We start from the raw sequence: 15,339 nt of genomic DNA on the forward strand, positions 1-15,339 counted from the left end.
TTTAGGCAGATATGATGAAAATTCACATTTTTTCAGGTCCTAGTCAAATCCCAAGTCTTTGAGGAGAAACTTCACTTATCTAACAGCTGAATTAAACATGTTCCCATCAAATGAAAGACAGGAGGCTTTTCCCCCGTCAGTCTGACATGGAGAATTAAAAAAATATATTGGAAAACCACATAAATCCACATTTAAAACCTTTATTTTCATTCCCAAATAGTACATATATTATCCAAATAAATTACAACATAAATAAGAAGCAAGTGTAGCAAGTAAATAATCACTGTTAAACTTTTGAGTGAATGTAACAGGAAGTGCTTTTATTTTGATATTTCCAACCAGTTTTAAACAATGCAGCTAGCTTAAGAGTGAGAGAACGGTGGAGGCAGATTACCTTTTTACTCTAAAATGAACCATTTATTATAAAGTGTAGCCCTGACTTTAATAAGTCAGTCGATCGTATTCAGTTAGAAGAAAAGTTGATTGGATCATTTTAAATCATTACTGTTTTTAAATCGATTTTGTAGCCTTAATGATCTTTCTGTTGGAGCAGCAAAAGTCTCAAGGTTGGAAAATAAATCTCAAACTGCTGCATTGAAGATTCATAACGGGTGTTCAAAATGCAGGCCGGGGGCCATTTGTGGCCCTCCGAGTGAATTTGTGCGGCCCTTCACTACAGAATAAAAATGGCTCAAGTTTGGTTTGTCAACTCAGGAAGTTGATGCAAAAACATTTAAAATAATTAAGGGCAACTTTTCACTGTGGCAGCAGACAAATTTAAGTCTTCTAAAAATGAAAATGCAACATCAGCCATGTTTGATAGAGAAACAGGATCACCAACTGAACGTTTTTCAAGATAAAAAAACATTTAGGACATTGTTTGCATTGTTTTTAAGAAGAAAAATCTGCAAGATTTACAATAATTATCAGTTTTTCTGCAGGAATCTGACATCTTGTGAAATATTGTGAGTGAAATAATTAGCAAGAGTTAGTTTTTGTTTTTTTATCGTAATTTTGTTGCAACTAGTTTAGACACTGATAACATCTGTAGATGAGGCGCACATTGTATCACTTGACCAAAAACATGACATTTAATCAATATTCCGACTAAATAAACGGCAAAAATTATTTTAAAAAAGAATTAACTAGAGAATGGGAAACCAAATCCATCAAAGCATGTTTGTGTGAAAGATGAAAAAACATCTGACAAGAAAGATAAAGTTTAAATCTGATAAAATGGGCTAAAAAAAGCTGAACTTGACCTGAAACAATGTATTACTTTCCACTTTCTGCGCTTAATAAAAATTATAACTGACTCACTAAAATAATATTAAAGTTCATCTTTTGTGCTCAATGGGGAAAAAATGTTATCCAGTTAAGTTAATTGGTTTAAAACTATTTAAAATACACAAGCAGGCATAATGAGCATAACAAACAGACTCATAATTTAAAGCCTCCATCAAAAATAATACCGGAGATTTTATACGGAATAACTGCAACTTGAGGAGGCGTGTGTTTTTTAATTAATACTCTTATTTCTTTGACTGAAAAGCCAATATAAAGTCCCAGAGGAGAAACCCTGGCTTCAGATGTAATTAGTTTTATCCTCCATTAAAACTATAAACAGACAGTGAAGGGCTTCTCTTTTCTCTGGAAAAGTTTCATGTTCGCTTTGTTAACTCTGAATAAATTTATCTTGGAAAATAATCAGTCAGAATCGGTTATAATAGTTCAGTTTTATTTCGTAGTGACTTTTTGTTTTAATAAGATTTTATTAGTAAAATGTTGTTTAATTTTACTTTAGTTTTATTTAGTTATGGAAATAGTTGTAGTTTTTTTTATACTTTACTTTTGGGTGGAAAATTTTAAAAAGTCATTAATTAGGTGATGAATACTGAACAATGTTTTTTTTAATTTAATTATTGTTGACCAACCAACCGTTGTCGTTTTCTACCGACTTTTGCCGTCGCCACTTTGTCTACTAGCGTAGCCGCTAGGATGATTACGGAGTGACGTAATTTGCCGACAGCTGACGTAAACTGTCAAACTAAATTGAAAAACATAAACTCAAAAGGTTAAAAAATAGAATAGTAAACACAAAAACAAAACAAAACAAAAACATCTATGTTTTCAGTATGATTTAGTTAATTTTGTAAACGCACAAAATAGTTCCAGTTAGTTCCAGTTCTTCCACATTAATTACTTCTATTTTATGAAAATGTTTTCCCTATTTCAGTTATTTTGCTGGTTTTAGATAACCTCGGTTGGAACAGGTGAAATAAATATATATTTTTTTACCAGTTGCTGATCCTGGGGTCCCCAGCCTGCGAACTGCAGCTGAGCATTTCGGACCTCCGGAGGGTTCAGGTTCCAGGTTTCTCTGGGGGGGGAAACAGACGGGGAGAAGCTAAGTGAAGACGCCTGAACACAAACACAATGACTTTCAGCTCCCAGCGCCGCAGCAGCATCAGCAGAACAAGTGTGGAACATCTTCGAACAAAGGTTTAAGTGTCTCCATAAATAGCCACAGTGTGTAAGGGTGTCACCTCTCCTTATTGGGAACAGTGCTGTGCGGTGCAGGCGGCTGAAGTAGAGGTGCTGCTGACGTTTTGTCTTTGTCTGGTGCTGACGATGAATGAGGTCAACCACTGAGATGTGAATGTGGCTTTAAAGAGGACGACACCACTGGGTGGCAGCACATTATATCATATATATAAACAGATACAATGCTGCCACACTGGGATCTGCAGCTCAGATAAATCACCAAAGGGAAAAAAAAACATCCAACTTTGGGATATAAATTCATATATGAGGGGAAAGACTTCAAAAAGCAACAACCTCACTGGGTTAAAAATCCCATCATTGAGATCTGAAAGTGATTCATCTGTCTGTAAGCTTTGAGTTTTTACTGCGGGATGCCAAAGCTGCAGCATGACAGCATTTTCATTTTCTTGTTATGTGCATCCATGAATGACAAAAACGACAAAATGAAAAAAAAACATCACAAAATGATTGTAAATAAGGTCACTTTCACTGCAAAATAACTAAATCTAAGTATTTTTGAGTGAACATATCTTAGTACATATTAAATAAGACACAACGAACTTACAAGTACATTTTCAGCAAAATATAAGAACTTGTTTTGGTCAATAATTCATTAATATTATTGAAAAAAGTATTAGCTCTACTGGCAAATTACTTCACTTGTAATAACTTGGTAAGATTATGTTTTTGCAGTGTTTTTACTCCGTACAAATACTATTTTGAAACTAATGTCATACATTTTGTTGATCAAAAGCAGGAGCCATATTAAATGGAGTTCTAAATAGCTCCTCTTTTATCAAGACTTAATGGAAATAAATTACAGCCGCAGGGAGTGCAAACTTGCGTTGCTTCACTAATTTCTGTTTCTCCCCTTCAGCCATTTAAGTGCTCAACATTTAGATTAAATCAACTTTTGTTGCAGAGTTTGTTTAGTGCATTTCCCTAAGGCCCAGTTTACAACTAATTAAGACGACGGGGTTCCTGCGGATCTGGAGCCTGCCACCTCATCAGCGCTCCAAGTGAGACACGCGGTGGCTCTTGGGGGCCCGGCTGCTAATCTATGTGTGTCATTTGCAGCTCCTCTCACTTAAATTGACAACCTTTGCTCTCGCACAAAGACGTAGGCCTGAACTTGGTGTGAAAGGTACGCACACCCCCAAATTGCACCTATTATCAGCAGTAACTGTTGCTAGGATACAAAAATAAACAAGCCGCAGTTTGAACTCATTTTTGTTTTGGGCCAAATTAAGATCAGAAAAGCTGTTAAAATATGAATGAATTCTTAAAATTAAATAATATTACTGAACATCTTTTCAGTCCTTCCAGGATTTCATGATTTTTGTGGTACTGATTTAGAAATATTTGGCGCTTATTTATGACAGTAAATTCGACTTTTTATTACACGCTGTATAGACCATGGACTATAATCTGAGATCAGTTAAAGCTGCGGAAACTGTTCAGTACAAGTAAGAACGTTTCTGACCATTTTTGAGAAAAATCTGCAATAAACTCCTAATTATGTTTTGGCACAAAAAAAAGCGTAGCAAATTTGTTGATTTTGTGTGAATTTCCACGGTAATTCTCAACAAACTGGAGGGACTGACTGCTCAGTTTCCTTTGAATCATAAGGCAACAATCACTAGAACATTGACCAACACATCTGATGTGTATCGATGATGGTACTTGACAAAAGGTGGTGACTGTATGATGTTTTTATGATGTAAAGCACTTTGAACTTGATTGATTGATTGCAGCCGTTTCTTTCTCCATAGCTTTGCTAAAACAGATGGTGGAGGTTCTGAAAACTTGTGTATTTTTAAGAAAATGCTATATTAAATGGTTAAATGCTACAGATTTGATGAGACCTGCAGTGGTTGTACTGTGGTAGGATGGTGTAATGTGATGTGACCAGTCGTGGCCATACCAACTTGAATCATTATACTGATATTCATATACAGGCACCTTGAGGGAACAAAAAAGCATCTCAGACATGCAAAAATATCCAAAACAGGATAATAAAAAACCCAGATTCTAGCAGGATGTCGAAGCGACAAAATGCTGAAAAGCGGCTAGCTGTGGTTTCAGATTTACAACCAGCTTTCTGCGAGGCTCAGAAATAAACAATAAGGTTGATTTGAGGTGATTTGCTGGATGATTTTGGAATTAATCTTCTTGAAAGAAGATCAGATGAGATTTCACATAATAAAACCCAATGAGTCTGTCATAAGCCGACTTACGGAGTCTCCAGACTGCAGATGATGTAAAATGCCGTATAGGAATGCTGGTACACCTGCAAAGAAAAATACTTTGTTTAAACTCCTTTTCATTTACAAAAAGCATATTTTTTCTGTTCCTCTGCTCAGTGAAATCACTAAAGTATTAAAAGTCCACAGAGGTTAAACTGGACAACAGTGTTTTCTTTGAGATTAAAGAAACCACAAACAGGATTAGCACATTAATAAATCCTTCAGAGAGACAGAGTTGTTAATGAATAATACAAAGAAACAAGCAACATCTAAGAAGCTTTTAAAACATTTGCATAAAACAGACACTTTTAAAAATAATATTGATGCAAGCTCCAACTTGTAACTTCATTTTTTATTTATATAGAAAAACAGAGTAACTCCCGATCCGTTGAACGTTCAGGTTCAGACGCAGGAATTATTTATAGCCAAGTCCAAAATAATTCATTCCTCTGGCAGATTTAGGTTTAAAATAACCAAGTTCATGTAGTTTCTTATAACTAATGGGACCTAAAATATCTGCAGCTCATATAGAAAAGATACATTTTCAAAATATCACATTACAAATTATCTGAAACAAACCTCAGCCTAATTTCCAATTAGAAAGAGACATCTTAATTGAATGAAGTTGAATTTAAATCTGCATCTGCATGGGGTATAAATAACTTTGGCCTTTACTGTACATTTAACTTTAAATGCACAAAAACCCACCACAGATTTTACCACAACACATCATGACGGACTATTTCCAACTCTTCCTGGTTCAGTATGACTTCACCACCGAACAAAGTAATGTCCATTTGCTTTCTATCACATAAAATCCTAATAAAATACACTAAAGCCTGTGGTTTAAATGTAACAAAATTACATTTTTAAGGGTTGAAAGGCATCGTAAGTACCTGCAAACGTTAGCAACCAAAGTCAAATAGCTAAAATCCACAGATCTCATCTAAAAGCCTTAGAGCTGACTATTTTAACAGCTCACACACCAAATAAACCTTAATAATCATAACTACACAAAATGGAAACTGTGAATCAATAGTCTGAGTCAGCAGTTCTTATCTACAGTCTAAAAAAGTCCTGCATTACATGCTAACTCAGGATTAGCTAATAGCACCTCAAATAGCATTGTCACTACTGATTTTGGTTTTCTGATTATTTTAGGAGAAAAAACTCCAAACAGGCAAATTTCATGTAAATAATTTGGAGTGGAGTTCAAAAGAAAAATCTGCTTACATTGAACTGTGAATTCACTGTAGTTCCTAAATAATTTCCACACCAGCATTGATAAAATGTTGCTCAACTATGCAGGTAAACCATCAACTGAACTGATTTTAATGAGGGTTGCATTGAATTAGTTCTAATAAAGATATTATGCAGATACTGTTCTTGTAGTTTTGGATATATTCATTAATTATCTACTAATCTGAGTTCACTTTCCGTAATAAAAACATTAACATTGTAATTTGGAAGAGCTACGCACATCTTGCTATTCTCTCACGGTTCTTGGTGCGTATTGCATCCATCCTGCACGTTACAGAGAAATAAAGCACGGATATGTCACTGTGCGCCGCTTCAATGAGCATACAGGAGGAATGACTGCCATCTATCAAAGTGATGGGGAGTTCAGTTGGATAATAAATGCAAATACAAACACTACAACACCATCCAGTTCGTCATAATATTCTCTATTCATCTCAGGCAATAACAGCAGATTATATATCTGCAGGCATCATTCAGGGCCTAACAGGAACAAACACTCTGGCTGCAGCAGAATAAAGCCAGAACGAAGGCGAACACCAGGTAAGCAGCTGAATGATTCAATATATCTGATGCAGCTATATTAGGAGGCAAAAGCGCTTTGATCCATATCATCCAGTGCAGTTGCGGGGCACTTTATTCAAGAACTGCACAGAAATGATATATTCCCAGCCAATACTTCCTGCTCTCGCACGTCGATCTCATCTGCTGCTCTGCTCGCCCCGCGAGGCGTCGAGGGGGTTGTTTGTGTTTCTGCCTCCCTCGCCGCAGTTCCGCTCAGCTGTGCTCGCCCCTCCAAACCCGACCCCCCCCCTCCCACTTTGCCTGTGTGCGCCAAGCCTTCACACCTCGCCGTGATTACTTCCCCCCACCACCTTCTCTCCGCTCTCTCCTGACATATTTGGCTGTCAGTTTGCCAATTCAAAAAACATGCAAACAAATGAGAAGCTCACCGGCGCGACGTTGTAGGCCAGCAGCACATGCTTCAAGTCCGGGGACACCTCATACCTGCTGGCTTTGTACATTTCCTGTGAATCAGACGTAGATTTCAGAACAGAAACACACATCGCTAACCATGCATGCTGTTTTTATTAAACCAGTCCTTAAAAGCTGTCTCTGACAGATCGCCTTGCTTCAGACGTAAATGGGGGTTGCATTAATCTTTGCACTTGTGCTTCGCCAGTATGATTGCTGATATAATGTTATTGCATCTCTATCTTGACGTCTGCCCACATATTCGAATCACATTTCACTAAAAAATGATGCATGGTTTGATTAAATTTTCCAACAGAAGGAGCTGCAGGAGGTGGGATCTGCTGACCCAAAGAAGAAGAGCTAGGATTTAATTTAAGACCTTCCACCGTCAGCAGAACTGTCTTGTCATTATTATGATAATACTGGAAAAAAAGCTGGAAAAGGTGACTTACAAATTTCTTGTTTTGGACCAAGACAGTTTGGTCGTCGGTGTCGACGTTGTACTTGACGACGTCGCCGTCTCGGTTGCGGTACAGCAACTCATTACCTGTGAAGAAGAAGAGACAGGGCGATGAGGAATGAGGGTAAAGTTATTAAAAACATTTAATCAAACGAGATAGTGGAGGAAAATCTCAGTAATTCATCTTTAATTAAACAGCAAACACAATTTTCCTCCCTTCACAAAGATACAGACACAAAAGTCAGACTTTAGATTTATTATACATTAGGGCTGGACGATACGTCTGAAAAATGCATCACAATATAATGGTGTCACATCAGTCACTATTGTTAATTATGAATCAGTTTTTGATTTAAATATTTGAAATACTGCCAAACTGGTTTCAGCTTTCACTCCAGAGTTTTTTTGTTTTATTGTTTTTAAGCAGTTATGAGGCAGAGTGGCAGAACTTTAAACTGCTACTGCACTAGTTACTCAACATGTTGTTGCTAGGTAACCAAAGAATGAGTGAGTTGCTAGGTAACCAAAGAGTGACAGTTGGTTAATGCCACCAACCCTTCCTTAAAATGTCTTGTACTTGGTAAAACAAATAATAATTAGTACTTTTTATTCCATATTAAGGAATTACTGAGTAAAATCAAGCTCATGCTGTTTGTTGAAAAGTTACTTGTCAGCTAGTTTTGTCTTATTCTAGAAAAAGACCAAAATTACTAAGATTTTGTGTGTTTTTTGCAGATTCAGCTTTAAAAGCCGGAGGTTCTTGTGACAGAAAGGCAACGCACCGACTTCAAGCCACTAAAAGAAATCCTCGAGAGGAGCCATTATTTGACAGCTGTATGAACGAACATTGGTGCAGCTCTTCATCCATCAGGCCTTTATCCGCGAAGGACACGTTTAATATGGCAACTGCCCCCTTTAACCTTCAATCTACCACTGCTCCCGTGTCTTATTGCTCTTGTGATCCACAGAAACATGAACAACCACGCCATTTGGTGAGGTAATTAGAACCCAGAGATTGTTATGCGGAGTCCTTTCTATCTGCTAGCATATCTAATTGTCCATTAGGGGTGACAGAATTACCATCACAATGGCTTTAATGCAGAACGTGCTGGCGATAGCACTTTTAGACAGTTTTAGATCTGCACAACCAAACGTCCTCTCAACAGCTTTTATCCCCTTGTTAAAAACACCTGGCAAACTAAACAAGGATGGAAAATGGACTCATTTATGTTCTCTCTACTGTGCAACACAATCCGCTTCCACGTATGGTCACGTTAATGGTACTGAAATTGGGTGAAAAAGCGCCAAAATTAATAAAAAAGAAAATAAAAATGGGGGGAAAATGAAAATGCTTGGGAACTATTGATTTAAAGCTCTTTAAAATATTGAAAACAGAATATATCAGTATAGAGTCTTTTATCTGATATCATTATATCCTAGACCTAGTGATGAAACTTGTCTCTTCATTTTAACAAAAAACAACATTTGTGGAAAATGTTATTTTGCTGTCCTTTTATAGGCATACGCTGAGTTTTTTTCACTAAATATCAGAACAATAGGAAATATCTGAATACTTTAGAGTAAAAAATGTATAATATTAGATTATATCAAGAACCAAGCAGCCCTCATCTTCAGACTAAAAAGAAATTAGTTGCACTTTAATGATTTAGTTCTACTGCCAGAACCTTGGGGCTAGAATTAAAAGACCTAAAACGATACGCGATAGTTTTCAGAAGAATCGATTTGATTTACAGAGTTGAGTTGTGAATTAAAATCCAAACTTCTTGCCTTTTTCTGTGATCACACAACTTAAAACAAGTACATTTGGAGAAAATATCTCAAATTTCCACCATCATTACCTAAAGCTAAGCTCTCCCACTGAGCTGATCATTTTTGACCTCGTCGTCACTCCTTCACCTTTTCAGCTCTTTGTTTTCTCCCTTTTCAGATTCCCATACAGTTCTCGAGGTACTGCATCTTCCCTTCGCCCTCTCTCTTCGTCTTTGTTCCCTTCTCTTCCACCTTCAGTCGCTGTGCATCAGCCCAGGGCGCTGTTTTCCACTCTGATCTATATCTCTCATAGCAGTATGTCTTATTAATTCAGCATCCTGCCCTGGGCGCAGCCCTTACCCACCCTCACGGCGGGGAGGCAGGGGGAACATCCAGGTAGGGGGGTGGAGAAAAGGAGGCACATAGAGACTCACAAAGATAGGGCGGATAAACCGGGAAAGTTGGAATTTGTTAAGACTGGTTCAAAAATTATGATATCCTGCAGTCCTAAAACAAGTGCATACGCTCAAAGGTTAACTGGGGGATCGTTGTGACCTGCCAATTCTTAACTTCACCAACCCAGACTGGTGACTGGCAAGTCAGAAATTTACAAATGATAACTTTTACTCATTAGATGCTTGATTCACGAAACGGTGGCCGATAAAACGATACGGTTTTCCTTCAGACGGAAACATTCATGTCAGTTTTCCAACTCCATACGAAGTCACTGTGTCTGATGGTCATTGGTCATCAGACACAATGACCAGTGAAATGACAGTGACCAGTCATTGTCATTGACTGATGACCAAATGCATTCAAAATGCATTGGAAAATGACCATTTCCAATAAAATGGTCATTGGTCATGGTGTCTGACCAATGAAATAAGCTTCATTTAATCAATCTACAACATCTAGTGCCTCTCTAACTCTATACTGCTGAAGATTAGGAAGTTAAATCTGCACTATTTGTCATTTATGAGCCCAAGTCACATCTCAAGTCTTTAGTCCGCTTTAGTCTGTTGGTCTACAAACTGAAGTCTTGGGTTGCTTGAAGTGAACTCTGCTGCGGTACAAGGGTTCAAATGCATATGTGAATGTCAAACAGACCGGAGACCGCTCCAAAAGCAGGTGGCAGACTATAACGCAGGGCATTCTGGGTAAAAACAACCACTCAACAACAGGTTGCGTAAAGAGTTTGGAGTGTTTGACACAGTGCAGTGTGAAATCAAACCACGGCAGTTGAAAATGTAACAAAAGTTGCAATTTTGGTCCCCAATCAAACCGAGTTTACCGGACTATCAAGTGTGAAAAGACTAATATATCCAAGTCCAATCTGAAGTCATTCATTCATTTTTGCAACTTTAATGCGACTTGAGTCAGAGTCTCAAACTCAAGTTGCCATCTTTGGTTTAAGACAAACAGATATGATGTGAGTAAAATTAAAACAGTTTTCAAATTCTGGAAACAAGAAAACTCTCCAAACTAACCTGGCTCTACGTCAATAAAGAAATTGGCTCCTAAACTTATACCTGGATGTGCCACCATTAGCAACAACTACCATCAAGTGTTTGCGACAACAGGAAGTTCGTCTCTTACATTTCTCTTCAGTCACAGTTGAGTTTTCCAGCAAGAATGGTCAGCTAAAGGTTACTCAATAGGATCTAAATCAGATTAGCCCAGTCCAGAACCTTTAATTTATACTGGTTTTGATTGTAGGTCGACGTCCTACTGTGCTTTGACTCGTTGTCCTGAATGACTTGAATGTTCTTGGCCAGACTTTCTCCTTCAGGATTTTCTGCTAGAGCAGAATTGATTGTTCTATTGACTACTGCTATTGACCACACTCTAAAAGTGAAACTGTTCTCTGTTTTGTTAGGTAAGCAGTCGTTTTGACCTTAGATCTCTACCTTAGAGGCCATTTTGGCAGCGTCTCTTTCTTTTAGTTGAATTAATTAAAGCAAGCGAGGCCTGCAGTGCTTTAGATGACACTCTGGGTAATTTTGGGACTTTCTTGGAGGTGTTATTGTGTTTTGGGGAGTAATTTTGGTAGCTCAACTGCTCCTGGGAAGAAGTCATTTCTGAAGAGCAATTCTCCGTATGTTTCACTGCAGTCAGAAAGTACAAACAATGAATCAGTAATCATTTCCATACAGACTTTCTTTCACATTTATGTTTTTAATTAGATCTGGGTTCTTCTGTCTACTCCATGTTGTCAGACAGATTTCAGTTTTGTAATTGTTTGACCCAACAAGTCGGACAAAAGTCAGACCTGGTAGAGGGAGTGAAATTCACAATTGACTCATTGTTGAACCAGAGGACAATGATGTTTTCTCATAGGACCAAATTGGTGTGGAGTTGTATTTATTTGGGTTATTGCTGTCTGAGGTTAAAAGACATTTGAACGTCTGAAACATTTAATTGAACCAAAATGTCAAAGTAGCAGACACCTGGAAGGGAGAAAGACTTTCTTAAAGCTTCAAGTAAGTGTCACCTGAAGCTAAAATTTTAAATGTCTGACTTGGAATAATAAACTGAACTGTGGAAACAGACCAGTCAGAAACGTCCCCCCACCAATGGAAATGACAGAAATCTACAACAAAGAAACAGACTGTTGGTGAATTACTACTTTAGGGTCTAATCCCAAAGCATACCGTCCACATAAACCACCATCATGTGATTACACAGTACTCTGATTGAAATAGCCAGTTTCTGTAAGCTGTGCTGTTAGCCGTGAGGTGAGCCGGGCCAGGGTGTTAAGTTCTGGATGAAATGAGATTTTTCTTGTCAGTTCCGGGTCATTTGTCCCTGCCCACAGCTGCGGATGATGGCCGGTTTGATGGAAGTGACACAAGTTGTAACCGAAGACGAATAGTTTCAGTCCCACAGTGCGGGAACGTTGCAGCCGCTGGCTTATATGGGCTGTGAAATATTGGTTCATAAAAATTTAAACTGCGTTTTAATTAACAATCCACCTCTCGTATTAATAGTCATTTTCTTCCTCGTAAAAGGAAATTTCCTTTGCACATTTCCCAGTTGCAAAGTGCTACATGCTGCATTGTTGGAGCCTGGATTTCGTTTTCAACAGGCCAAACAAATGAGCAGAAAAAAAAAAAAAACCTTGAATCTGAGCTTGCTGACAAAACAAAACCACCCACAGAGAAACCGAGCTGCTGCTGGCCGGTTTTCACACAGGAAGGCATTTGTTTTGATCTGAAATGTCAATCACTGCAGATTTTTTCCTTCATTAGTCTCTCTCTGAGACGAGTCGTTTCATTTTCAGCGCAAAATCCAAATGATTTTCCTGTCATTAGTTAATTCACTTGGATCTTCTGTACCTTAAAAAAGTTGCAGGTTCCCTCCAACCCCACTGCGCCGCCTTCTTAGAGGTATGCATGGTTTATAGTGAGTTTGTGGAATAAAATAGTAGCGTATTGAGGCACCTCGGTGAGATCAGCAGAGTGATCAAAGATGAGCCTCTTCTCCTCAGACTTTCTGCGTCGGGGTCCCGCAAATAAGCAGCTTGAAACAGAAAGACCTCTTTCATCTACAGCGGGGGCTTCACAGTTTCTGCACTGCTCAGAATGATCCAGTATTAAGGTTATATATATGATAAAACATCTTTTTAACAAATTCCAACAGCAAAACCTTAAAAACTTCTAACTTAATAATGAAGAAGTGAAGAATAATATTGAATTTCAGAGGTTTCTGTCTCAGACGTTCATTTTGATGCAATGATTACACAGCAAACAACTTGAGAGGTTTTTAATTTATGATTGGGTTTTGAAGCCAAATGACTCAGCAGAGATCTTCTTTAGATTGACTTGGTGTGGTTGTCAGTTTAATTAGGAGATATTCAAATGTGTCACAACTTCGCCAAGTCGTGGGTAACGACTCAAAGTGTGAAAGGACGACGGCTGAATGGCTTATTGAGAAAATCTCTAAATCCAGACTCTTCACATTTACAGCTGAGTGGTCAAAACGTGACGACGTAACGGTCCACCAGCAGGATAATAATCTCCTAATATCGCTGTCGTCACACTAAAAATTCAACCTGACAATATTTAAAAAGAAAATATTCACTTTCAATACAGCAGCTGAAGGCACAACGCTGCTTCACGTTAAGATTCATTGCAATATCCCAACATTTTACTTCCTTAAGAAATCAACAAGCAGAGGAGAATTTAGGTGTCACTTATTTAAAAAAAGTTGATATAATTTATAGAAGTACGTACTTTTTTATTTTAACATTAATTATAAGACTGAAACGTAAAAACTGGGTTTTGTATTTTGGTTTTGTCAATATACAGACATACAATTTCTTGAATTTTTGGATTTTTTTCTTGCGTTGTCTGGGTATGAATTTTTTATTTCTTGGCTATTCTCATCAAAAAGGAAGTGGAGTTTTCTTCCTCCCAAACACTTACTGTAATTAGCTAACTTTGATGGATAAGTGCCCAAATCTGGTTTTGATTAAAAATCAATTAAGATTCTATTTTCTGTAAAATTTAAAAAATAAGATAAAATGAAAAAGACACATACTTTGTGTTGTTTCTAACATTTTCTTCTCGTTTAGATTGTAATTTGTCAGTGAAAATCGTTTGGGAAATAAACCATCCATCTGCACCAAATATGCTGCAAACAGCCTATTATGGAAATTAGCTAATGATGTCATTTAATGACTTTTAGACAGCCAGTAGCCACTTAGAGTTGGCATCATTGTCTTTGAGTTAAAACCAATTAAAACATTCAGAAAACGTCTCTATTAGGGGTGAAAACACAGAGGAACAGGCTAAACTTCCTCCAACCTCATGTACCGAACAGTTGCTTTAATCATTTAGCTAAAGTTATTGTTGTAAAAGTCACCACACACTGTGAAAGCACTTTAAAGCATCACTGCACATCATTCATCACTTATGCAGGCAACTAAAATCTCAGTGATTAATGCGTTCTCAGGTTCCAACCTCCTTTAACCGTACTGGAAAATACAACATTTACAGCACAAACATTTAGGCAAAACCTGCCAGCCACAACATTCAAACAAACCATAAAATGGATTCCATGCGTTCGCAGCCTCCACTTGCTATTAGTCCTTAAACGCAGCATAATTGATTTACCTCACAACCAGTGAGGTGACCTTCATGTCAGCTGTTTACGCTCCTACGGTCGCTCGTTTTAATCTCCCTCTGTGTTTGTGCGCCACAACTCTGCTTTGAAACTAATCAATGCACTCGGAGAAAACATGCATGTGCGCCTAATGGAGATCATTAGCGGGGCTGCTGCGTGTAAAATAACAATTATAGCTGCAATAATGACAATATAAACCACAATGTGAGCGTGGGTTTCTCCATCAAATCCTGTACAAGATCTCACTTGTACAAGATATTGTACCTGGATCATTTAAGGACCTGAAGTCGTTTGGTAACTGGAATAAAACATCAAACTGATACATGAGATCTAAAATTCAGACTTGAATGTGTTTGTAGAGACTTTGCAAAACATTAATTTGCAGAAATATCCCCACTTAATCAAAGGGTTGCTGCAGACACTTGGCCCTGCTCTCTTGTGCAAAAACAAAAATCTTACCAAGTATTTTTGGTCTAGTTTGTAGTGCAAATGTCTTTGTGAGCTTTAAATGGCACAAACTAACTGAAAAGTAACTTTTCAGCAAGATATAAAGGCTTGTTTTAAGGAAATAATTCCTTAATATTGATGAAAAATCCTGGTTCTACTGGCAGATAAATTAACTTGTAACATGGGGAAAATGTCTGGAAACAAGTCAAATAATCTGCATGTTTACTCATCAAACCTGCTAATATCCATCAGGATTGTGGTAAATAAAGGAACTTTAGGTAATCAGTACGCTGGAGGCGTCTAGCCCCGATTCTTCTCCATCTGTCAGTGCGGGTCAGAGAATGGCTTTCACATGTCGGATAATCCTGCAAAGTCAGAGAGCCGCTGCCGAGTCAGCAGGGCATCGCAGCCCCGCTGAATTAACTGTAATCAAACGATGGGGTCATAATAAGCTTAGTTTATTTTGGTCCAGAAGCACAACTGTGCTCGACGTAACAATGTAGCCATCCAAAATGA

At 37.8% G+C, this 15,339-nt stretch overlaps 1 protein-coding gene across 6 annotated transcripts in view; it reads right to left on the minus strand.

The window, feature by feature from the left end:
* Positions 1-15,339, minus strand: part of dpp6a (dipeptidyl-peptidase 6a) — a 310,510-nt gene that overhangs the window by 36,599 nt on the left and 258,572 nt on the right. For all 6 annotated transcript variants that reach the window (XM_008396391.3, XM_008396394.3, XM_008396392.3 and 3 more), the window contains 4 exons: positions 7,475-7,569; positions 7,001-7,075; positions 4,782-4,834; positions 2,299-2,380 (listed from right to left, as the gene is read on the minus strand). In XM_008396391.3, coding sequence (XP_008394613.1) covers positions 2,299-2,380; positions 4,782-4,834; positions 7,001-7,075; positions 7,475-7,569 — 305 coding nt within the window. The remainder of the gene's footprint in view (positions 1-2,298; positions 2,381-4,781; positions 4,835-7,000; positions 7,076-7,474; positions 7,570-15,339) is intronic.

Source organism: Poecilia reticulata, chromosome 20 (genome assembly GCF_904066995.2).
Source record: "Poecilia reticulata chromosome 20, P_reticulata-male-v2, whole genome shotgun sequence".
NCBI classification, from domain to species: domain Eukaryota; kingdom Metazoa; phylum Chordata; class Actinopteri; order Cyprinodontiformes; family Poeciliidae; genus Poecilia; species Poecilia reticulata.